The sequence below is a fragment of the Catharus ustulatus genome, chromosome 6 (genome assembly GCF_009819885.2).
Source record: "Catharus ustulatus isolate bCatUst1 chromosome 6, bCatUst1.pri.v2, whole genome shotgun sequence".
Classification (NCBI taxonomy): Eukaryota; Metazoa; Chordata; class Aves; order Passeriformes; family Turdidae; genus Catharus; species Catharus ustulatus.
Genome location: NC_046226.1, coordinates 42039920 through 42065307, shown reverse-complemented (window position 1 = coordinate 42065307; position 25388 = coordinate 42039920). Strand labels below are relative to the sequence as shown.

At 39.5% G+C, this 25388-nt stretch overlaps 1 protein-coding gene across 1 annotated transcript in view; it reads left to right on the top strand.

The window, feature by feature from the left end:
* Positions 1-25388, top strand: part of TTC17 (tetratricopeptide repeat domain 17) — a 56006-nt gene that overhangs the window by 715 nt on the left and 29903 nt on the right. The window contains exons 2-15 of the mRNA XM_033062609.1: positions 12351-12440; positions 13746-13915; positions 14923-15034; positions 16125-16256; positions 16913-17022; positions 17312-17456; positions 17840-17979; positions 18214-18374; positions 18668-18780; positions 19698-19838; positions 20268-20383; positions 22122-22296; positions 22820-22897; positions 25051-25275. Of these exons, the coding sequence (XP_032918500.1) occupies positions 12351-12440; positions 13746-13915; positions 14923-15034; positions 16125-16256; positions 16913-17022; positions 17312-17456; positions 17840-17979; positions 18214-18374; positions 18668-18780; positions 19698-19838; positions 20268-20383; positions 22122-22296; positions 22820-22897; positions 25051-25275 (1908 nt within the window). The remainder of the gene's footprint in view (positions 1-12350; positions 12441-13745; positions 13916-14922; positions 15035-16124; positions 16257-16912; positions 17023-17311; positions 17457-17839; positions 17980-18213; positions 18375-18667; positions 18781-19697; positions 19839-20267; positions 20384-22121; positions 22297-22819; positions 22898-25050; positions 25276-25388) is intronic.

Sequence of the window (25388 nt, the reverse complement as noted above, 5' to 3'; positions counted from 1 at the left end):
AGTTTGCGATTTTTCACATCTAGCCGCACCCGACCCGGCCGCTTTTCCTTCCTGCTGGAGTAGGAAATTGAAACAGTGGCGTGTGTGCTCGGTGCAGGAGCACACGCACTCCCTGTGGGTTTAGTCAAAATGTCTTATTTTGATAGTGGGCTGTGCTTCATCTTCGCTAGGCGGCTTCAAAGAGTCGATCTGTATCTCATGTTTAGGCTTTTTCTTAGCCTAAGAGCCTTGTTGCTTGCCTTCCCCTTTGTTGTAAAGGGAGCAGCACTGGAAATTTACTTTTGTGTCAGATCTGTCCGTTTCCTTCTGGAGTGTAAGAGCTGATCTCTGTAGCAAGCAGTGTGGCCTTCCCGTTGTGCAGAAGAGTGGAGACATGAATGTTCGTTATCACTTTCCATTTGTGAGGATTTTTTTGTCAGGTTTTCCTGTCAAAATGCATTGAGGTCTTCAGATAGGTGGAGCAGACTTTTCTCTGCAGGAAACTCCTGCTGTCTTTATAGTTCTTGGGCACTTCGGCTGTCTGGGTGGATCCAGGCACTCTAACACCCACATTAATAATAAATTAATTAATGACAACACTTCCAGTGCTATCTTATCTCCTTTCCCCACTTAATGTGGTGGGGAAGTGCTGCAAGTACATGATAATGGTCTGGAAGCATCCGTGTGTGTGTACTGAGTGTATCTTATAAAATTTGGGTCAGGTGTTGATTTTGATTATTGCATGAAAAGCAGTTGTGAGTTGGAAAAATCCAATTAGGTAAAATGGCTTGAAAATCTTATTAGCTAAATTCATTACTGATTTTAAGGAATGGTATTTCATGATGTCAGCTAACTGATGGTACAGGTAGAAGCTTCCACTGTACTATTGCTATACATTAGTCTTTTCTATTACAGTTCCAAATGCTTTGTGAGCAGGGGCATTCCCATGGGCATTCCCATGTTCCCTCTGTCAAGTTCTCAAAGCCTGTAGGTGAGGTGAGAAAACAGCATATGTGGAGTAATTTCTCTTACTTACAGGGTCAAAATTAATTCACCTATTTCCAGCAAGGAAATTCTAATTATAAATATGTTATTACTTGGAATATGAGGAGCCAGATTCTTCAGTACCTGGAATGTACTGATGTGAATTGTCCAGTGAGTTTTTTATAATTAAATGCATTTTGGCATCTGTCACTGTCATGTCCCTGGCTCTCATGAAAATGGTATTTAAATTTGTGGTTATTACCGTTGCCAACTCTGCATGGCACCTCTGAATTTCACTTTTTTTCCACTTGTGTTTTGGGGCATCACTAGACAAATTTTTTAGTGAACTTCAATATTGTTTTAAGTGCCAAAATGTAATAGTGGTTCAATAGTTAATAGCAAAAGTAAGTCTTCACCAGTCCAGCAACAGGCAGGAATTGTTGTCCCACTCTACACTGCACTGGTGCAGTCGCACCTTGAGTGCTGTGTGCAGTTTTGGGTGCCTCAAGATAAGGATATTGAACTAACTCCTAGACTCTGTGCCCTCCCAGAGGAGTGCAACCAGGAGGATGGATGCTCTCAAGGGTAAGACCTATGAGAAGCAGCTGAGCTCACTCAGCTGATTCAACTTGGTCCAAGTTTAAAACTTCCTCAAGCAAGGCGGTGGAGGGGCAGGTGCTGATCTCCTCTCTCTGGTGACTGGTGAGAAGACACCAGAGGAGGTGGAATGAAGCTGTGCCAGGGCAAGTTCAGACTGAACACTGGGAAAAGGTTCTTCACAGACAGGGTGGTCTGTCACTGGAACAGACTCCTCAGCAACATGGTCACAGCACCAAATGTGTTAGAGTTCAAGGAGCATCTCAGCAGCACTTGGAGGATTCATAAGTGATTTATCAATATTCCAAAATATTTAAGCTTTCCTCCTAATACCAAGAACTTACTAACAGCCTGAAGCTTCACTGCAGAGCAGTTCCTTTGCTCTAATTTTTCAGAATATTCTTCATTAAGTTGTTATGTATCGTGAGAACTCTTGGGTGCATTCCAACTTGAGATACTCTGGGATTCATTGGCAGTGGGAACCTCTGGCAGGTTATGTGCTCTAGGTCCCTCACCACCTCGCATGGGCTTTGCTGGCCCTGAAAGAGAGGACAGAAAGCTGAAGCAGGTGCCTTTACATGAGTGCCTGGTGGAGGGGCAGGATCACAACCCTTGCCCAGCTGGCTCCAGCCTTGCTGCTGCAGCCAGGGTGCAGTTGGCTGCCTCACCACCAGCTTTCTCCCCACCAGAGCCCAAATGCCATTTCTGGGATGTTGTTTTTCATTCAGCCCCAGCCTTTCCTGCTGTATGGGACTATTGTATCCCATGGGCTTGTGGTTGCCATTGTTGACTTCATGACATGTTGATTCCCTGTCAGCCCATTCTCCACCACCTTGTCTTGCTGCAGCTATGCAATGGCCACACTACCCCATATGTGCAGAGGGCACCAAGCCTGTGGCTCTTTTCCATTGCTGTCAGTAGTAAAGAGCTGTGTTAGTAACGATTGGTATTGATCCCTGAGGGATGTTGCTGGTGGTCAGCCGTTGTTGGACCTTGCACTGCTCATTGCAATGCTTCCAGCACAGCTGTCTCTGATTGGAAGTGGCTGCTGGTGGCAAAGAGTGGTGATGTTAATTGGCTTGGAAATATTAGCATTCTTAAAATCTGAAACATATCTTCAAAGATTACCAGCTTTTTAGAGAGGTACAGGCTTGGTCTTCACTTGAGCTACTTCAGTTTATCTGAATGAAGCCTATATAATTAGGATTTAGGCAAAACTTAATTGATAGTAAGACGCAGACATTCCTACTGCTAAATGAGCCACTATCTGTGGAAATGCAGATGAGCCCCAGTGACAACTGACTTCCTTGTAGCTTTGAGTTTGCTACTGTGAGCTTTGTTCTCCTTGTTACCAAAGCACACTGTGGATGAGGAGCTGACAGCAGGAGTCACAGATCCTGACCTAAATATAAAATATAGTTGCTGAAGTGTGTTAGAGGGAAGAAAGGTGAGATTATTATACATATTTGACCTAAATTCTCTCTTAACTGTTTCTCCTTAGAGCACAGCAAGGGTGCAAGCATTTAATATGAGACTACATTCAAGTGAGGTTGACTTTTCTGTGGCACAAGACCACGGCTATACCTTGACTCAGACTTGATTTCCTAGTGGTATAACAATCTGGCAGAATTGGCAAAATTAACACAGAACAATTTTCCATATATCAGCAAGATCTCTAGTAAATAGGAGTACTTGCTAAGTAGGCACTGTTGTTCAAGGTTCTAGTGAGCACTTCTAAATGACAAAACAAATTACTAGCAGTGCATATAGTATTTCAAAGTCTCAGCCATCAAGAAAAAAGCCATCAAACTGTGTCTGTTGCTCTAGTAGCTGGTTTTCAGATCAAAGACATCATTCTCTGGATCAGTTCATGTTCTTCTTTTAGTCTGAGTGTACCTTCAAGTGTGTACTCTTGCAAAGCCAGCGACTGAGTAATCGTCTTTCTTTAATGAGATTATATCTGCTCAGTGCACATGTTTATAAGCCATTTCACAACTCAGTATAAAGTTCAGGCTAATACATAACTGATTTTAGACAGTGCTTGTCTGCCAGTAGGGAAGCTAGGCACTCTACAGAAATATTAGTGTACTTCAAGTAAAGAGAGAAACTTAGCATAAAGAGAGGACAGACAGTTGTCAAAATAAATGCAATGCAAAATACAGTTATTCATGGTTTTAATGGTGGGGACCAACTGCTCCCATGGCTCAGAGACCTGACATACAAAAACTGAGATTGGGTCTTTCTAGAGATTCCTTGGATGGAGGTGATTAAAACTGAGTAAGCTAGTGGGGTCTCAAAGGACTGTCTTTCTGTGGACTACTGTAAACTCTGAAAAAGTTAGGTCAGAGTAATTAAACTAAAAGAAGCACAGAAACCTTCCAGGCAGATGATCCAAAGCAGGATTGGCAAAGTGTTGTCAGGAGCAAAGAGCCACTGGCAAGGAATCTGAGTTGGCAAAAAGTTGCTAGTTTTAATGTGTTGTCATATGTTTCGAAGTTCATAAGAGATTATCTAGAGAGCAGAGTCAAAGAGCAGTACTGGCTAGCTTATTTGAGACTAAGACAACCACTGCTGAATGAATGTGATGTGTGAATTTCCTGCAGTGCTGTAGTGTGCTTCACTCTGGCTTGGTGCAGTAGAGAGGGGTGACACAACCTACCAGTTGTTCATTTGGTTGCAGATTTGAGTGCAAATGCACCACAAGCAGCTGCAAGGCAAGTTGATTCGTAGATGGCTTTAGAGCTAGTTAATGCATTACTCTGTCTGGCATCTGGGTGCACATGTGTGCTAACAGGTTGAGATGAGAGCAGTGGTCCATATGCCCAAGAATACAGGAAAAGCAGCCATCCAAACCCAGGGAAAGCTGAAATTCCAGTGCAGCCAAATAAAAAGCTATTTGCTGCTTACAAAAGCATCTTCTGTAATACCCTAAGTAATTGCTCAGTCATGTCTTGAAAATGACAGGTGAATGTTTGCTTTGCCCTTACTCTGAAGGTTTGTTTGCTTGGTTGTATAAACTCTTACTTGACTTAATTTCTTATCCTTTCAAGTCTATTGTGTGTTAAACAACAACAACAAAAACCACACACATACACAAAAAAAAATATTCATTTTCACTGAAGTATGTAAGGTGGAACCATGCCTTCCCCAAAACAGTTGTCAGTTCTGCCTTATGAGGGTGTGCAAAGATACCTGGACTGGTTGGTTTGTGTGTTCTGTAGTTCATTAGATGTTATTCAACTTCAGGGTGATGAGCTGAAGCAGGATGATTCTGAGGTATAGGTAAGGTTTTCCTCAAGAAGAGTAAAACTTGTTCTGGTTTAGAACTTCTCTCTTGATTGCCAGAGGACCACAGGCTTCATGTGGTATGAAAAACTGTAGTTTAAAAGGAAAAAAACTTTTTCAATTTTCTACTTTTACATAAGTTTATAAAAAGTTTTTGAACCTGAACATTTTGTGTAGTGAATGGCTGAGTTGTTTAATGTCCTTGTCCCAAGATTTAGAAATGCACTTCAGCAGCATTGCCTGCTCCCAGGGGAGCACAGCCTGTCATAGTGAACATCATGACTAGATCTGAATTTATAAAAATAGGCTTTGTGGTAGCCTGTATGTGGCATCAGAAATGCAAATGTTTCATTCAGTGGAGCGGGATGGGGAAGGAGCTTCCACTGCTCTCAACTCAGCAGTCAGAGATTTGCATCTGAGATGGAGGAGCTGAGGTAGATCCCAAGGGCTGCTGAGCTGCAGCTGTTGGTGGCCATGCCCCTCACACCTGCCACGGCCCAGCAGGTCATCTTATGCCAGGATTGACTGGTAGCAGAGAAACTTTAGTGCAAAGATTTAGCTGAGCATGGCAAGGTGGTTTGGGCTCTAAGTCCAGAATGCTGTAGCGGTGGCTCTGACCATGTGTAGGCATGTCCTGCTCATTCCTCAGCTCCTGGTGTTTTCATAAAGCCCTTGTCCTCTGGACATAGTTCCCAGGTCCCATTCTCTTAGGATCCTCACACTTCAATTTCCTGGTCTCTCATTCTGTTTCTGTCACCTTTGAAATAAGGGTTGGACAATCTGAAAAGATGATGTGAATGAACTGTTCAAAACTGGTTATTCTGTGGTGGAAGTTATGCTTTGTACCTGGAATGCCTTCCCTGTATTGTGAGCTTCACAGCTAAAAGGTAGCCTTGGAATTAGCCCAAGCTCACGTTTGCATGAAGACCCCACCAAAGCCCAAAAGAGCAGTCAGCAAGACTCTGAAATCTACTGTTATCTCATGTGTCTGCCTGCTTTAAAAATACACTGCTGAATAAAGTAATTTCCCTCAAAGTTTAGTAGAAAAAAAATGGGTTTTCTGTTGTTCATTTGCTGAAAAAATTACTGCTTAGGGTTAATCTTTTTTAGGTATCTTTTTTTAGCTAAGTCTAATAACTAGTCTTCCAGTCTATGTTTTCAATATTAGAACACTTGAATTTAGGATTTGGCAGTGTGCAGACATCAAGAACCAGTCTGCTTTTATGAAAAAAAGTACTTGCTCACTATGGATGTATATCTGAATGATCTCTCCATTTCTTGTTTTGATTTAGCTGAGTGTATGACTACTGAAGAGTTTAAACCTTATCTAGAATATACAAGTTGGAAATTTCTACCCTTAAGTATGATCAACAACACATTGGGCACATGGTGTTCCAAGTAAAGTCTTGTTTCCCTTTAATGCATTTAGATCCTTTACATAGGATATTCATAGCTTGTGTGATCTCAGTTGAGCAGAGGTAATACTGCAGCTTTGTTAGGTTTTATTTCTGAAGTGCTACAAGTGTTTAAAATTTGTGTTTTCCCTGTAGGCCAGCTAGTATTAATAATATCAAAATGTCTAGTGCTAACAGGTTCTGCAGCAGTAAGCTTTTAAATAGCTCAATACTTATAAAAACTCATTTTAACATAATTTTTCTGTGTGGATTTTTCAGTGACATCCCTTGGAACAAGTAAGTATCTTCTGACATTGCCTGCTCATCTCATTTAGATGAGTCAAAGAATTTATTTTCCAGTGTTGTAGTTTGTCTTGCACTGAAACCCATACAGGTTTTTTTGCAGTTTCCTCAGAAATGCCATGTAGCATCATGTTGGAGTGTAAAGTATCTCAAGACAGCAAGAATATACCAAAAGGCAAGCACCAGTTTTCAGATCCTTGGCTCCCACTCAAGACAGCAAGAAGTTCCAGCCTGTTGGAGGGGTGAATTGCCTGTATTTTGTACAGTGACAAAACATCCACTGCCTGTAAACAAATATGGGGAGCTCATTTTTCTGTACACCATCATGTGATACAGTGTGTTTTCCAGCTTCTTTCTCTAATAATCTACCTTCTGTATGTAGTCTAATGCTTTTAGGATGTGCAGAGGCAGTAACAGGTGTTCTGATTTTAATGTTCCTGTGCCTCAGTTAACAGTGGTGTTTCCACAGTACTTTTTAAAAAAAAAAAAAACCTTACTTAGAAATAGTTGACTGAGGCATTCATGGACCACCATTTAAAAATTTACTTCCTGGTGCAATGTAGCTGGATTGTTGGGAAAAATATGCTGGAAGGTTTGGCAAAACTTGCAAGTCAAATTGCTGAAAGACTTTGATATATGGAGGTAACATAGGCAACTCTAAAACTTCAGGGTATGATTCAACTTGTTGTCTTTTTTCATTACACAAATTCTGTGTGTTTCTTGCTGAATCAGGTTCTTGGTGTACTTTGTGACAGTGAATAAATTTGAACTGTGCTTTATAAAGAAACTTTCACCTTTGGGCAAAGTTGAACAGAGAACACTTATTCTAAAAGTGTTTTACTGGCAGGCTTTCTGCAGTGTAACTACAGTAGCTGTCAAAGGTTCAAAGAAAGCTTTTCAGCACAACTTTTTTCCCTCTGTTTACTGTGTTGGAATTGAAGTCAAATTCTTGCATTTCAAGTGCTTCATCTTGCATGTCACAGTTTCAGCACTTTGGAGAAAGATTAAATGAATGTGGTGCTTGCCATCAGGCCAAACACTGAGTTAAAAATGAGTAAGTTGGACAAAGCATCTGTTCTGGTGCAGGAGCCTCCACTCTGCACACCATGAGGCTGTGTTTGCTCTGTAGGCTGATGCCTGTTCTTTTTCATCCCAGAGGAGCCTTGTGGAGAGTTGCTTACATTTTGAAAAATATGATCTAAGTTACAGTATCTGTGTATTTTTCAGTCCTCTGACTCCTCAATCAGGTGACAAGGCATGAGACTTTGCATGAAGGGGTGAAGGTGGCAAGTGTTTGTAAGAGCACAAGCATGACATGAGACTGAGTGAAACCAGTATCCTCTGAAATCTACCTAGAGTCTTGTTGTGGGGGAGAAGGGGCATAATCCAGAGCAGTCCCTAGGTATCCATCAAATACTTTTTGTTTGGACTACTGTATTTCTGACTAAAGAATTATTTGACAGGTGAGTGAAACTCTGAGGGCTTTTCCAAATCTTTGGGGCATGTTGCCATCTCTTTGAATTTTAATAAGCAGCAACTCACAGGAAAGTTCTGAGATATTTTTTGTTTTTATTTGGAGTATAATTTTCCTGGCTTGGAAATGTGGCTGCACAGGAAGGCAGGAAGATGCTAGGTGGAACTTGAGCATGGGCAACATGAGGGAAGTGTGAGCATCCATGTGTGACAAGCCCTGCAGGGCTTAAAGTGTGTCTTTCTGATTTCAGCACATCCTGCTTCCCACTTATCTTTACCATTGCTGCTGCTCATGTCTGTGCTGTGCAAGTTATGCAGATGCAAACCTTTGTTTGCAACTTACTGTGTTCTTCATGAGGTATCATTACTGCTCTCAATGGCAAGCACAATATTGGTGCTCTTCCCAGCTGAGTACATCAGCTTTGTCTTTTTCCTGCTGTAGAAATGGCTGGCACTGTGAAGAAAATGTGTTAGATGTAGGGAAGTGTGTTGTAAAAAGCTGGATAATGTACTGTAAGTCTTCACAGTGTTGCTGACTGGATCTGAGATGAATACGTTTCAGTTCAAAAGCCATCTGTCTGTCACTACAGAGAAGGGGATAATGAAGAGCTTACCAGGTGCCCACCAAAGCTGCTTTATCACTCTTCTCCTCAGCTGTACAGAGGAAAGAGAGAAAATACAAGCGAATGCTCAAGAGTTTGGATAAGAGCAGGGAGAGATCACTTACCAGCTACCACCACAGGTAGAATGGACTCAACGTGAGGAAATAATGTATTATAAATCAGATCAGAGTAGGGTAATGAGAAATACAAGCAAATCTTAAAAATACCTTCCCCCAACCCATCCTTTTCTTCCTGGAATTATCTTTATTCCTGATTCCCTAGCTCCTCTCCCCAGGACAGGAGGACAAGGAGTGGGCATTGTGGTCAGTTCATCACACAGTGGTTTTACCACAGCTTCCTCCAAGGAAGAACTCTTTCCTGTGCTCCACTGTCATGTCCCTTCCACAGGAGAAAGTCTTCCATGAACTTCCTTCTCATGGGCTGTCACAAACTACTCGAGCTCAGGGTCCTTCCCACAAGATGCCTTCCTTCAGGAACATGCTGCTCCAGTCTGGGTCCACTGGAGGGCCACAGGTCCTGCCAAAAATCCTGCTCCATTGTGGGCTTCCCACAGGTTCACAACCTCCTTTGGTATCCACCCGCTCTGGTGTGAGGTCCTCCCTAGGCTGCACATGATCTCTTCTCTCTGGTGGGCTGCAGGGGACAGCCTGCCTCATTTGTCTTCTTCACAACAGGCTGCAAGGGAAATCTGTGCTCTGGCACCTGGAGCACTTTCTCCACTCTTTCTCCACTGACCTTGGTATCTACAGAGCATTCTTGTTTCTCTTGCATATTCTCACTTCTCTCTTTTCTGACCACGATAACTTAATTTCCCTTCTTAAATGTGTTATCACAGCAGCGCTGCCACAGTCTCTGATGGGCTCAGCCAGCAGCGAGTCCGTCTTGGAGCCAGCTGGAGTCTTCTCTGGTGGACTTAGGGGAAGCTTCTGGCAGCCTCTCACAGAAGGCACTCCTTGCCATGCAAACCCAGTACAACTACTAAAATTCTGTGTTAGGAGCTTTGTGTTTACACACTGGTAAGGTTAACTTTCTACTAGGCTGAAGGATTCTGCTGTTTTTAAAAAGTACTTATTTGCTGGTGACAAACTGAGTCAGATGTGGAAGGGAAAAATCTGAAGACTAAAGAAAAACGATTTCCTGGTGGATCGCTGTAACTTTATGAATTAATTCAGTGATATTGCTGTTCGATTGTTGACTACAGAAACTTTGGTTTCTGCTGCCAGATAATAGTTGGCAGATGGCAGTGTGGTACTTAGTGCATTTCTTTCCTGTTAACACACACACACTGGGTTGGTAGCATACCACTCCAAATTCTCCAATACTAAATTCAGACCTCTTATGAAATTGTCTTACCAACAGTTAAAAACAAACCAACCCTGAATATCATTCTGTTTCTGAATGAGTGATAAGCCAAGGCCCTTCATCTTTCAGAATAAGATTTTCTAATTGGTGACGCCTGCATAACTTTCTCCAAAAATGTATGCCCAGATGCTGTTTGTCACTGAAAGTGGAGCTGATTGTTGACTTTGCCCTCAGTGACTGTGTAGTATCATGCAAGCAGCCTTTAGGTGTCAAATGAGCAGTGTTGTTTTGGAATGAGTGATGAAGTGCTTTAAACACAGTGAAACTTATTTTCTTTGCAAATTCATCTCTCATTCATTTGCACATACCACAGTAGTTTCTTTATCAAATGAGGCATAAACCAGTGCTACATTCAGTGCATACCTCTGGCTTTGTGTGCAACCAGTTCAAAGTGAGGTGGGGCCCATAGGAGGAAATAGGACATATGACCATGAATAAAATGCTGTACACTTTAATATTTGACTAACAAAACCATTGCTTTTTTTAAAAATTGTATTTTCTGTGCTTCTCTGCATTGTGGTGGATACTTGATCATCCTTTATTTGCAATAGTTGAATCCATAATCTCCAAATTCATGGGGTAAAAATGGGCTAGTGTCAGTAGCGCCCATTATTTTTTGTTCATCTGGTGATAGAAGAGAATTAATTTGCTAAGGAATAAAATGAATTATATATAGCTGTTTGGACTGTATAGATAACCCATCAAAATGGCTCCCTACTAAAAGAAGCACTTCAGCTTTTGCTTTGGAAAGGAATGCTCAGTCAAATTTAGCCAAAAGCGTGCTTACGGTTTAGTAAAAGGAACAGGTGTTTATATCGCAGAGGACAAGGTCCTTATTCAGTCAAGAATCTTGCAACGAATGTAGACTTCATAGTCAATAGTACTTAGAAAGTAGATTGGAGCTTCTTACCTGACTCACAACCAAGAGAATAAATACAGCATAAAGTGTAATCTGTTGACAGCACGCATTAGGATGACCAGAAAACATGCTGGAGATGCAGTTCTCTGCAGTGAGACGGTCTAACAGGAGTTTATCCAAGCTATTCAGAAAGGTGACAAGGAAAGGAAGAACTGGAGCTCAGGAGGTTTACCTGCACCTGTATATATGGCAAATATTTCCATTAAATTGTAATGTTGTCAAGTTTGCACAGATGTCATGGGGATGGACAACCCATTTAGAGGTATCAGTGCTAATAAACAGATGAGTGCTCACATCTTCATGCAACAGCTGGTTCTGTATCCTGAAAGCTTGAATGGAAACTGAGCAGATCCAGGAAAAACATGTTGATGTAGACCATGTAAAAGTGTGAGATGTTGCCTGTCCTTGTCACCTTGTGTTTTCATCCTGTCACCACATACTTCTATTTCCTTGTTTCTGTTCTCATGCTCATTGAATCCTTCATGAACTAACTCAATTTACTAGTTAAGACAAAACAACCAGGAGGGAGTTAGGTTCTGTTCAGCCTGAGTTTGGGTTAGCTTCCAAGAGATACTGGTGGTCGCCACAGCTGATGTGCAGCCAGTGTACTGCTCTTACACTGATACATGGGAGGAAACAGGGCTGCAAGCCTGAAAGTGAGCCTTTACATCAGCTCAGCTGCTGCTACGCCACCACTTCAATTGCAGGGGCTTTCCCCCACCCAGTGAGACAGCAGAGTTTGGCATGAGGACAAGGCTGGGATGTTTCAGCCATGGGCTGAAGCTTCCTCAGCCCAGCTGGGGGCTGATGTGTAGCTGCTCCATTTGTGACACTCCTCCGGTGTCCCTCTTCATGGAGCTTTGAACTCCTGTGCATAGCTATGGAAACTGTAGCATGGTCTTCTGTAACAGAGTTTCAGTCTTCACCTTGCTTCCCTCTTGATTTTGTTGCTTTACTTATTAATCCTGAAAGCAGTAGATCCTAGTGGTGGGCTAGAGTGTTAAATGAGTGGCAGAGAAGAGCTGAAGCTGAACTACTTTATGCCTTTTGAGGGACATGGTGGAGGAATTTTAAAGTCACAAAGCAAAATAAGTTTCTGTGATTTTAGTTGAAGGTATCTAGTATTATTAGCAGTAGATACTCCTAATAATGTTTGTTGTGGAAATTTATTTACCTTTTATGCTTAGAACTTGTGTGCCTGATTAAAATAGGTTTAAAGTTAAAGCACGGGTTGGATTCTCAAATGACAATGTTGTTTGAAGTATGGATTTTCATAATAGACATATTATGAAAGTTGTCTGGACAGAAAACCTCTGAACAGACAAACTGCGATGGAATGAACATAACTGCCTTCTTTTAAAATCACTGTAATTAGGTGAATGTCTTAGATGTGAAGACATTCTGTTAAATGTCTGTTAAAATGTCTTGCAGGTGGATTCACCAATGAACTTGAGAAACCCACATGATTTGGTAATACTAATGAGACAAGAAACAACAGTTAACTACCTCAAAGAACTGGAGGTAAAGCATAATATTTAAGTACTAAGTAATTTCTGAAAATTCAAATTTTTTTTTTCCATAGACTTTATAGTGACAGTTTTAGATGGGGAAAATAATTTATTATTGGCAAAGTTCTTCAATGAAAGAAAGAAAAAATTTTCAGATCTCAAGAATTTTTTGCCTAACTGGTCTCCAGTTTTATCATTCCCTATTGTTAGCCATAAATCCTAACATTTTCGCATAAAGTCAGATTCTGTTGTACTGTATTTCAGAAGAACATGGAGCAAATCATCTCTGTTTTTCTTCAAGCCCATTTATTACTGAGAAGGGGTCTGAGACCACCCTTTTGAAAAGGGCTTTAATGAACTTTGAACTGATAGACTGAAGTTTAAATATAATAGGGGTTAGGTAAGCAAACAGCTTACAGCCCTTCTGGCCATGCACCCCTTTCTTGTGCCAGCTTTGGTTTTATCAGATTGGGATAACTAAGTGGAAAGCTAGATGAGCACCAGAGGTGAATGGGAGAAATAAGAGAAAGGAAAATAAGCAGGACTGCCACTGGTGTGACTGTATTCAACCAGTCTTTCTGCTTGGGGTATACTCTCTTTTGTGGTGATGGACAATTTACCTGTCCATAGAATAATACTTACAAGTTTTTTAGAGTATGGGCTGTGGAAATTACTAATGTCCAACTTGTGGTATACGAATGACTTTCAGCCAAAGTTACCTATTGTAATTTCATGTACAAATTGCTACTATGGTATATATCTCTATTATTTCACAGTAACATGTAATCAAATGTGTATGACTTTAATTAAAAATGAGGTTTTCTCATTTTGCAGGTATTCATGTACAGTACCGTTCACATGTACTCATGTTCAGTTGTACTTACCACACTGAACGGTTAAGATGATGATGATGACTTGTTGCAATGTTTTGTATTATTTCCACAAGGTCTTACAGTGGAGAAAAGGGGGCCAAATGTGAAAGATTTGATGTATTTGTAGTAACCATTTCTTCTTTTGCTAAATGGCTTACCATGGATTTGGAATGTCACTAGCCCACTTTTTAGGCACAACAGGAGAAATAAGGACTCATTCAAGTTGTATTATCTCTAATGAAAGTATTTATATACCATCCAAATCCAGATAAGTCCTACAAATGTTATAAAAGATGAGGAAGTATTCCCAAAATTTAATGAGAATTTTATAGATTTTTTTCAAATGAACTTTGTTTAAGGAAAAAATTGGACTGTTGAATCATAGTAACTATAGCTTTTGCTTTAATTGGTATTATATGCTTCTGTTTCCTTTTTTTTTCCTACAGAAACAGTTAGTTGCTCAAAAGATTCATATAGAGGAAAATGAAGACAGAGACACAGGGCTGGAACAAAGGCATAATAAAGAAGATCCAGACTGCATTAAAGCAAAGGTGCCTCTGGGGGACCTAGATCTGTACGATGGCACATACATCACCTTAGAGAGCAAAGATATCCGGTAATAAGATGCTTTAATAAGGTGCTTTATATTCTAAGGTTTTTACTGAATGAAAAAAAAGTCAACAGTACCTCTAAATGCAAGTGAAAAATTACTAGCACTGACTTCCTTTAGATGGCAGTTTCTGTTTTGTGTTGCTGTAGAATAAAATTGAAACAACATCTGCCGCTATTTATGAACAGGTACAACATATAAATGCTGTTTCCCCCAAACTGTCTGTGCTAGCCCTGCCCTGAAACTTCCTTTCTGTTCCCAGTTCTACCACTGTTACTCTGTACTGATACAACCAGACATGTGAATTAAAGTGAAATATGACATGTAGAAGGGAGTCGAATTTGCTTTAGTGTGGTTTCAGTGTTTTGAGCTAGATATTTATTTTAGTGGAAAGTGTCTTGACTTAAATTTGAATGAAATTTCATTGATTACCAAGCTGTTGACCTTTCTGGTTGTATTTTGTCCCCTATGTTTAGAAAGTGAAGGATGAGCAGACAGAGTACTTGACATTCAGCTTCATTGGTAATTCATCTTCAGGAATGACTGTTTTATTTTAGTGGTTTTTTTTAAAAATCATAATCACATGAGTACTTGAAGTGGGAAAAGATCAATTTTATCGTCATACACCTTCATTTGGACTTCTCATCACCCTTATTTGGGATTGGTTTGTTTGTCTCTGTTGAAGAGTCTGCATGCATTGCCATTTGCCTGGCAGATACATCAATAATAATAGCAGTGGTGTCCACTAGGCTGACACTGATATGTTTTGGAGGCTATCCAAATGTTGATAGTTTCTGTAAAGCAGACAAATTTATTTACTTTATCCTATAGTCATGACATCTTGATACAACTGAAATCTGGGAATACAACAGAAATGGACTGATGTGCCCGAACTGGGGATTTCTGTAATGATTAAATCAGAGTACTCTGTATATCAGTTACCACACTGTCTCTTAGGAACTTCAGCACTATTTTAATCTGCAGTCTGCTGTGTTATGTTATTATGTCCTCAGCCCTGAAGACTATATAGACACAAAGTCCCCAGTGCCTCCAGACCTGCAGCAGCCAGACTGTACAAAAGTTCTAGATCTTCCATACAGTATTCACGCTTTTCAGCACTTACGGGTAAGTGAGCAAATGCAAGCAATTATTTTTCCCTATTAGGAAGAGGAGTAGAAAACTCCTACTGGCAGTTCTCACTCAAGTTTGAGAGGTATTGTAATCTTCCAAGACTGTTTCACACTTTTCTAAAACTACAGTTGGATCTTGATTAAAATACCTGTGTATTGAACGTTATACCTGTTCCATCAGGTAGGTATACAGTTTCTCTTCTGTTATTTTTTTTGCCTTATTTTAGAGGACTTTTTTAGGAAATGGAGTATTTTGTTTTCACAGCATATTTAGTTAGCAAATTGGTAGCTTTCATTGGGACTACTACTAGCTTGTGAATTGTCTTAGTTGAAATTTGGAGAGTGCATTAAAATGCATGAAGATTCAGGATCTAAAAATTGTTTGCAGTTTTGTTGGTAGTTTCTAACCAACTTGTATGCCAAGCCCTAACCCAGAGGATGAGATAATTATTCCGTACTAGTACAAAGTTTAGCTGCTTTAGAAAAGTTACAGTGGAAGAGTGGTAGGAAAATTAGTTTTTTCAACAGCATTACATGAGTAGATTTTCTAATGCAGATGCAGCTTTAGTGCTTCTATCTTGATACTTATTTTCTTGCAAATCTTTTCATCAACAAATAAGGATTTTCTTGCAGATAAACACTAAGTGGAGTTTTTTTTAGCTCTGTTCCTGGGTCTGGATGTATTTTTGAAGGAAGTATTTTTGTACTTGGGGTAGGAAGAAAGAGAAGAAGTATAGGGATACATTCATTGTGTGCATGTAACCTGACAGCCCTGACTTAAGTGCTTCAGTGGTCATTAGTGAAATTAGTAGCTGCCAGATGCACAGTGCTACCAGAACTGAGTATTTCTCCTGTAGAACTCACAAGCAGAGGCTGCTTTTGGCTGCTTCTACTGTTTTCCTGTCTGCAATAATATATATTATTATCTGTTAGAGTTGAAATTGTTCCATCAGTTCCTAGAGATATTGAAGGGAAGAGAAGATTGTGAAATAACCAAGCCATACATTTTCCTGGGAGTCATACTTTTGTTTATATTTTTCTCCTCTTAAGTGTCAGCAAATACCTGTATTCAATTTTTATTTTAGGGTGTCCAAGAAAGGGTTAATCTTTCTGCACCCCTGTTACCTAAAGAAGATCCAATCTTCACATACTTATCAAGGAGGCTGGGAAGAAGCATAGAGGAAATAGGTCACCGTATTTATGATGGGCTCATGAAGGTATGAAACTGTAATCTTGCTGGATACACAAAAAACAGTGTTGGAAAAACTCACGAGTTTAGATACACCTCATACAAGCAGTCAGATACAGTTTTGCACATGTATTTTTGGTTTACAGTTCAGTTTCAAAAGGCAGACTGAGACCATTTTCTGATAGGCAAGTAGAGGCACGAGAAGGCATCAGCAAAGCCGGTAAATAGATACTTACTGTCATCTTTAAGGACTTAAGTAGTTATGTTGTCTGGCAAGCCACATTCATTGCTTTGTCAAGGTAATAAGAGTTTTTAAAGAAAAGATAGAGATACTTGAAGAGCAAAGAAGGAACAACAGTACTGAAGTGTGTGTGTTTTCGTTAAATGTCTTCCTGCAAAATCTAGGAACCCTCATTGAACTCCAGCTAAGATGCTGATGCTTAAACTGCTGTCACCTCTCATTTCGCCTTATTTTGTATTTCTACCTGCCTGAAATGCAGGAATTCTGTTTCTTTAATACATTATCAGTGTTCTAAACATTGACAACTGTTGCCAAATGGCAGCTTTCCAGTGGAAGAGGATAGCTTAGAGCAGCTGAGCACCAACTTTGATGCTCAGCTTTTCATCCTATAGTAATTAAAGCCCTGATGAATCTTTTAGTTCATGTGTTTCTCCTTACTGCAGAACTCTTCTTCCTGGGTACTCTATAACATGGCTTCTTTTTACTGGCGAATAAAGAATGAGCCATACCAAGTAGTAGAATGTGCCATGCGTGCCCTTCATTTTTCTTCAAGGTAAGAATTGCTGATAAGGATTTCTTCTCAGATTACTTTTCTAGTTATCCTGTTTAGTAAGCAGATTTTGGTTTCTAAATATCTTAAGGAGTAATCCATGTTACTTGTTCTTGGTCTCTGTGTGCTATACTAGGCATATAAATAGTTGAGACATTTTTCTAGCAAGTGATGTATTTTAATATATGACTGGCAAGTTAATGTATCCTTGTGTATGATTCTGACACAGTCTTAGCTTCCTTTAATGTTAATTTTTAATTGTTTTCCTTTTTGTTTTCTTTTATTCTTTTAGGCAAAATAAAGACATTGCACTGGTAAATTTGGCAAATATTTTACACCGGGCTCACTTCTCTGCAGATGCAGCTATTGTGGTTCATGCAGCTCTGGATTACAGTGACTTCTTTACCAGCTATTACACTTTAGGAAATATATACGCAGTAAATACAATCTTTATTTTCCAAGACTTGAAGAAAATTAATTACTTAATCTTTTGGGGTTGACTTGAAATGCTTTACTCTTTTACAATGTGTCTTGTGCTCCACGTGAATCTCTTGCTTAATGCTTAAGATTCTGTCAAGATACTTTTATTCTGTCATTTAGTCTGTCTTTTAGCAGAGGCTTTTATCTGCACCTGGAATTAAATTCCAGTAAAATTCTTCTGCAGCCTTTCTTTAATAGATATCATGGCTTGGGTTTCAGAAATGACAGGCTGCTTGTTGCCATAAATTAAAAATTAAATTAATGGCTTCTTTAAAAACTGAGTATTGTTTATCAAATATTACTGCACAATGACTAATTCTCTCTCTCGGTCATTCTTCAGATGCTTGGAGAGTACAACCACTCAGTCCTGTGTTATGATCATGCTCTACAAGCCAAACCAGGATTTGAACAAGCTGTAAAAAGGAAGCATGCTGTCCTATGTCAGCAAAAACTTGAGCAAAAATTGGAAGCCCAGCATAGGTAACTAAAGTATCCCAGTGACAATGCATACAATCAAACTTCTGTAGTTCTGTTGTAGCAGTTATTTACATTTCAAGAAGAATTGTTTTTAAATTTCTGTATTTCTTTGATTATGCAATAGAATTAAGCATAATAATACTTTGAGAAATTGAGAGTTAAAAATGTGCAAGAGTGTAGGAAAAGGCGATGTTCTAGAAAGCATTCAAAGTAAATCTTCTCTGTTTAATTTCCAAGATCACTTCAACGAACATTAAATGAATTAAAGGAATATCAAAAGCAGCACGACCATTACCTTAGGCAACAAGATGTTTTAGACAAGTACAAGCTCATCCAGGAGGAACAAATCTTGAGGAACATCATTCATGAGACACAGATGGCAAAAGAAGCTCAATTAGGTACAACTTTTAGTGTTCATGCTCATTAAAGCAATGAAATGTGGCACATACTCAGGACATATATTAAGATGGTCCTGAGTGGCTCTTGTGTTTTGCTTATTAAAGCAAGAGGTTATAGTATATTCTTGAGCAGGGAATTCTTTTTGAGTCTTTTGGAGCTGGAGTTTCCTCTGGGCTGATGGAGTAAATAAAAAAGATTGACCAAACTGGGGACAGAGAGATTGACTGTGTGCTGTCTTTGTCTTCTCAAAAACCTCACTTCTCTAGTTTAAAAATTACTTTGTGCTCTGCAGGGAACCATCAGATTTGCAGATTGGGCAACCAGCAGCATAGCTTACACTGTCAGTGGGATCAGCCTGTTCGTTATCACCGTGGAGACATTTTTGAAAATGTGGAATATGTTCAGGTTTGTCTGTGAATTGACACCACTGCTTCAAGTTAAACTCCATTTGCTTTATTAGTTTCATTTTTTTCGGGGTTGATAAAAGGGCTGCATTTTGGGTGTGGTAATTATAGTGAGAAATCTCCTAATCTCTTTCTTTTCCAGAGTGCACAGTGTTTTAATGTGGATTCCTTTTGATGTTAATACAAGCTGAGAAACTGTGAACTATAGAAATAGAGAGGCTTTCATATGAAAGACATGTTTTACTTAGAAAAGAGAATTACTTGCATTCAAAAACTTCATTTTAGTCCAAAGCCTTAGTTTCCTATTATTACATTAAGAAAATTTGGTACAAGAGTGCTAAGAAGTTTTGGAAGGAAGGGGTGTACTAATACTGAAAATCCAGAGTGACAGCCACCTAAGCAACACCTCTGCTGTGTTAAAACTACTGAGAAGGATTATGATTTCAGTTATTTTGCAATGTGGAATACATTGTAAAGTTTCCCCTTAACTAGTTTAAGAAATAGGAATAATTATTTTTAATTTTGCTGTTGTCTTCAATTGTTTTTCCTAATATAATAATTTTAAGTTTGGATTGTTGAGATAATTCTTAAAGTCTTATCAATTCTGACTTGATCTCGAGCTGTGCAATCTAGATAAGCAGAATCTATTTGTGTTCTATTACAGGTGTCTGCTTGGTATCTTTTAACCTTTTTTCCCTTGATTTGCACTTGTGTTTTCATTGTTGACTTATTTACATTATGAATATTACTCTTGTATGGTCTCAGTGGCTTAAATTCCTTTTTTTTAAATTCTACTATCCACATTTCAGCTCATCAGCGAAGCTTAACTACATAAGTGGGGAGGGGAAGTAACATGGAAAAATTCAACAAGGAGTGTACCATCTCCTTTATTAAAATTTGTCTTTCTGTTGTTTCTAGTTTGGTGAAGACTCTTCAACTTCTAGTATGACATCCATGACTTTGGATCCTCATGCAAACCAAAGTGTTCACAGCCAGTCCTTGCAGTCTTCCCCTGTGGCTCGTTCTGTGGTTTCAGTGTGGAGTGTGGAACCCAGCAGAGTGAGTGAAGAGGATGAGCTTTGCCCTTTCACAGAGGAGGGGTTAAAGTGAATCCTTTCCTTGTTTTTGTGAAACTTCTTAGCGTTTGGGCCACAGTTTTGATGTATGACACCACTGGAAAATGTAGTATTTTGACTTTCTGCAACATACAAGCACCTGTCTGATTTCTCTGTACTGGTTTCCCATCCTTTGAAACTACTGCTGCACAGAGGGAGTTGCTCTGTAAACATCTGCTGCAAGTAAAGTGGTACTGCTAAGTAAAGATAGAAATTTCAACTGCTGATGTTAAAAAAAGATGGAAAAATAAAAGTTTTAAAGATCTCTTTTTTTTAAATTCAGACTATCCTTTGCTATCCCTTTTATTATCTTGTTCATTAGAATATTAAAAATGTTGAGAAAATAATAAAAAATAATTCCTTTCCCTCTTAGGACAAACAGCATATTCTTTGGCCTCAGCGGTCAGAATGCATGAAATCTTTCCCCAAAATTCCTGACCCAGAAGAACTGCCAACTTATTTCTTGCCTCCAGAAAACAGGGGATTCAGGCAAGTGTTGATTTTTAAAAGCTATATTTGTAGATCTTTACTGTATGAGTGAAGAGTACAGTAATTTCACGATTACAAGCCGCACCCTTTTGACTAAAATTTTACTCCCAAACTGGAAGTGCGGTGTACATTCAGGAGCGGCTTATATATGAACAAATTTTGGAAATTTCCCAACCTGAAAGTCGGAGCCAGCAGCGGCCCCGGGCAGCAGGGCAGTGGCGGCGCAGCGGCAGCACTGCCCGGCCCCAGAGGGCGTGGCAGCGGCGCCAGCCGGGCACGCCATTCTCCCTCCGCCTGGCAGCACTGGCCAGGGATGCCCCTCTCCCTCCTCCCGGTGGCACTGGCCAGGCAAGCCCCTCTCCCTCCTCCCAATGGCAGCAGTCAGGGACACCCCTCTCCCTCCTCCCGGCAGTACTGGCCGGGCACGCCGCTCCCCTGCCTCCCAGCGGCAGCGACAGGCGAGGCTGGGGCCACTCCCTGGCGGCCACCCTGAGCAGGGCTGAGCCAGTAAACCCTGCATTCCCGTGATTCTGTTACTATTTGGCAACTTTGTGAAAGTTGCACACGGATCCTCACTGCGAACGAAAGTGCGACCTACAATCCGGTGCGTCTTATATATGGACAAAGACCTCAACGTTGCGGACGCCCCGGAAGTGCAGCTTATACTCAGTGCGGCTTGTAATCGTGAAATTGCTGTATTTTCTTTCTGAAGAGGATGGATGCAATTAGTAATCAACAGCAGAGAGGTGTTCAAACCTCTCTCTGGCCTTTCCACAGAAGGAGGGCATTTTCCTTGATTGTTGTCTTTGCTGCAAGTAAAACAGCCAGATTCAATTTCATGGTGATTCTTCCCTGCCTGTTAGTCCAGGGTGAACACATTAAATACAGACAGAATGCAGATTTAAGCACAAGTCTGAATGTCTTGTGGACTATGTCAACAAAAAAAAAACTTTTGAGGGAGAGAATGAGGTGAGCATCTGTTTAATAACTACAATTAACTCTTGTACATTACATACATCCTCTTAGCTTTAGTTATGATGACAGAAAATGATAAAGACCAGAAAACACTAAAAAAGGATTAGGAGTGGAAAACTCCGGGCTCATTCCTTTGAGATAGAGTTAGAAAATCAGCTTAGTCACGGAAAAGTCAGTAATATTTTTTATTATATAGGATAAAGTAAATGTGTCTGTACTGCAATAGCGAGCTTACATAGATCGATGCAATGTTATAATACCCTAGTCACTTTAATTATAACAGTGGTAGTAAAAAAGCTTTTTTATTCTACCTAGTCATTATAATACTGGTGTTGAGCTTGTGTTAAAGGCTCCCATCTACAAACATCCTTTGGAACAAAGCAGCATTCATCTTATAATCTTCTTTATACATCATTTGGCTACCTCTTGATGTTTTTAAAATCAAGTTTTAGCATTAAAAAAATCAACTTTTTTTATCACGTATTTGTTTAGTCCTAAACTTCACAGAATCCTTATTAGCATAATATGAAAACCTTCTGTTATTTCTATTGCACTGTTCATTGTTCTTGTTATTCTATGCTTAAAAATGGAAAGTAAAGACCTTATAAATTACTTTTCAAGGGAAGGGTGGTCCTTGAGTTCTTCATATTTGCAACTCCTGTCTCATAGCAGTCTGCAGTATGAAACTGAGCAGATTCCTGTATTTCTACATGATGATAAGCAGCACGTGCTGTTAATTTTTTTTGATTCTCCTTATTGCCAGAATCCAGCCAATACCGAATATCCCAAGAGATATTGTTGAGCATGGAGAAGCACAGGCACCAGATTGTTCTTCCATTACTGATGCTCGTAATAACGAATCTTTAAACATACTGGTCAAGGAACTAGACACTAAACTAGATTTGAAATTCAGGATGCCAGACGATCAAGCAAGACAAGTAAGAGACATTTTCTTGTTGGTTCTCTTCTGGTTTAAAATCCTCCTCTTTATTGCCTTAAGCATGTTATTTAGATCATGAAAGATTTTGATATTTCCAGTTAATCAGTACTTCTGAAAAACATGGACAAATTCTTTCTAGTAGTAATGGAGAATGGAGAAAGAGTTAACTTTCTGACTTCTTTCAGATACTGACCAAAAGCACACAAAATGGAAAATTTCATTTATTCATTTTTAATTTACTCATTCTCACATCTTTCTTTTTAATCTAACAGTCATTTGATATGATTCATTTCCAAGAACTACTGCATTCTACCAAGTTGGTGACTTAAGACCTTCATATTGCATTCTGGAGAATTGGTTGCTATAAGTGTTACATGTTCACATCCTCTTTTTAGTAAAATGTCTTTATTTTCCCTTTGCTAAAGAGAAGATTTAAAGAAGCAAATGTTGAATGGCTGTTGTAGATCCTGACTGTAAAATTTATTCAGTAGTTTGGGAAAAAACAAATCTCTCTGTTCCAGGTTTTGCATTCTCGTATCAACAATGAAACTATTACACTGACGAAGATAGGAATGTTTCTAGATCATGCCATGAAAAAGGTATGTCAGTCTGTCATGAGGTGAATTCCTAATTCTTATTTAAGATTTGTTTTTATACTTCTAAAGTAGTCAGTGATGCACTAGAAAGGAGTTTATTTGCTGCTGGTAACTGAGATGAAGCTAACTTAAAAATCCATGTTTACAAGTAAAGCAGAAATATATACAGAAGTATCTAATTTAGCTTAATGTGGACCAAACAGCCCTGTTCTTGTTGCAAGGATATGGAGCAGCAATATATCAGCTAATTCTGGCAGCCATTTGCTTAATTGGGAGAAGTAGCTTGGAGCTACTCCTCCATCTGCCACCCTTTCCTGCATGCCTGCCTTGTGCTCTTCCTCCTCCTTCCCACTACCCTGCTTTTCCCCCTACTCTCCCTCCAAGGAAACCAACCCTCTGTCAATCTTCTGTCAGGATAATTAGCACTCTGGGGCAAAGAATGTACCTGTGTATAGAACCCTGTGGAATGCCACCTCCATCTTGCGTGGGGCCTTTGAGAGTCAAATGACAGGAAGCATTGAGAGAGACGTTGACTCTTTTTGACATGTCAAGCTGATATTTCTCAATTTACCTTTCTTGTAGAAGTTGTGTCAAGGTATTATGTGTAGATAACTTTTTTAGTCTCAAATCAGTTCCATTTACTATGTGCATCTGTCTTAACGAGGAGAAAAATGAGCAGTAGGAGTTGATTCCTATTATTATGTTGTTCAGAGCAGTCCTATACATGTCTGATGTCTTACTGTGCAGTGCATGAGTATTTTGGTTTTAACTGTATTAATCTGCTGTCATGCTAAAAGCCTGAACTTTTCTGTCTGCTGATGTAAGAACACTCTTGTGTCTTACCTGTTCTACTGATGATAAACTACTTAGAGCAGAATGCCACAGTTCGTATCTTTGTATTGGGAAAGACAAAATGCTAATAACTTGCTGAGGATTTAGTTAGGGAGGTCATTGAGACCTGTGAATGAAGAGTAATTCAGTGAGGAGTTTGGAATGAAGAACATGCAAGTAATCTTATGTATGTGCATTGCAAAACAGGGGTCATTAATAATCTTGAAATCACAGAATTATGTAAGGTACTTTAAACAAAGAATATTATATAATGGTGATATCTTCCAGTTCATCTAGAACCCTAACCATAGTTAGAACCCTGCTGTGGGAGGTTTTTTTTAAACCTAGAACAAAAATGTTCTCACTAACTCAGAGTATCATTGTTTTGCTTCCTTAATCCTAGCTGCATGTTTCTTTCTTACTCAGGCATGCATTTGGGCTTCAGACATGTAGGTAGGACTGAAGATCCATTACAGGTGTTGCTTTTATACTGTAAATATTTTGTAGAATTGGATAATACAGAATAATGAAAATAGTAAATCTAGAATGTGTTTCTGAATAATTTTGAAGTGCATCTGAAAGTGGATGTTTTACCTACCTCTGTCAACCTGTCGGTGTTTTTCAGTCTTGCTATTTGTCCTCTAGGGTGTGTTTGTTTTTGCTGTTACAGGTTAAAGAGGAGGAAGGAACATTCAGGGTGTATTTGACACTTCCTCCATTCTTTTACCTGCCCTCACTTATTGCTTACTATTTTATGATCTTTAAACAGTTTCTAATCCATGCCAGTTGTCAACCTTCATAAGACAAATAGCTACCTAAATCTAAGAAAAAAAACAACTCTGAAACCTTACATTGACAGGGAAAGGCAATGATAGACACAGGACCTGGAAGCATATTTAACTGTAATTTAATAGCTGCCTGACTTTCAAATTCTAGCATTTTACATAGATCTGTGATCAGTGTTTGTCTAGTTTTAAGACTCTGAAGTGGCCCGCAAGTGTTGCTTCCTGTAGTGAACTAACCGTTATCACTTGTATGTTTTAAGGGATTTTGTGGTCATGATACATAGTGTTTCTATGAGTAGAGTGTGAGCAACAGCTGCTACTAAATTACAGTTCAGCCTGTAAATCGTGTCCTTTTGAGTAGAATGGAGCAGATTGAATAATCTGCTAATAGTCACAGTCTAAAAGTCTAATTTGTATCTAGTTAACAATGTAGTATGCAAGAGTGAATTCTGTTTGCTTCTTATTAAAGAGCAGGCATTTTTGTCTTCCTGAAACACCTCTTTGTGGGTGTTTTTATCCTTTTCCCTGACTCTCCTATAGCCAGAAGATCCTCTGTGGCTTGTGCTTAATGAAGCTGGATTGTACTGGCGTGCAGTTGGAAATAGCACCTTTGCTATCACCTGTTTGCAAAAAGCATATAATTTGGCTCCACATGAGTATCAGGACATCCCTCTGGTCAATCTTGCTAACCTCTTGTTTCATTATGGTCTTCATTCGGATGCCAGCAGGCTCCTGCTCAGGGCTTTGGCCATCAATGCCTCTGAGGTAAGATGATGGGGTTTGTGTTGTGGCTCAGCAGTGAATGTGTTTTCCCTCATTATTTTCTAAATACATGTTACTTGTGTTTATGTGTGCATGCAGTTCATCTTCCAGCTTGT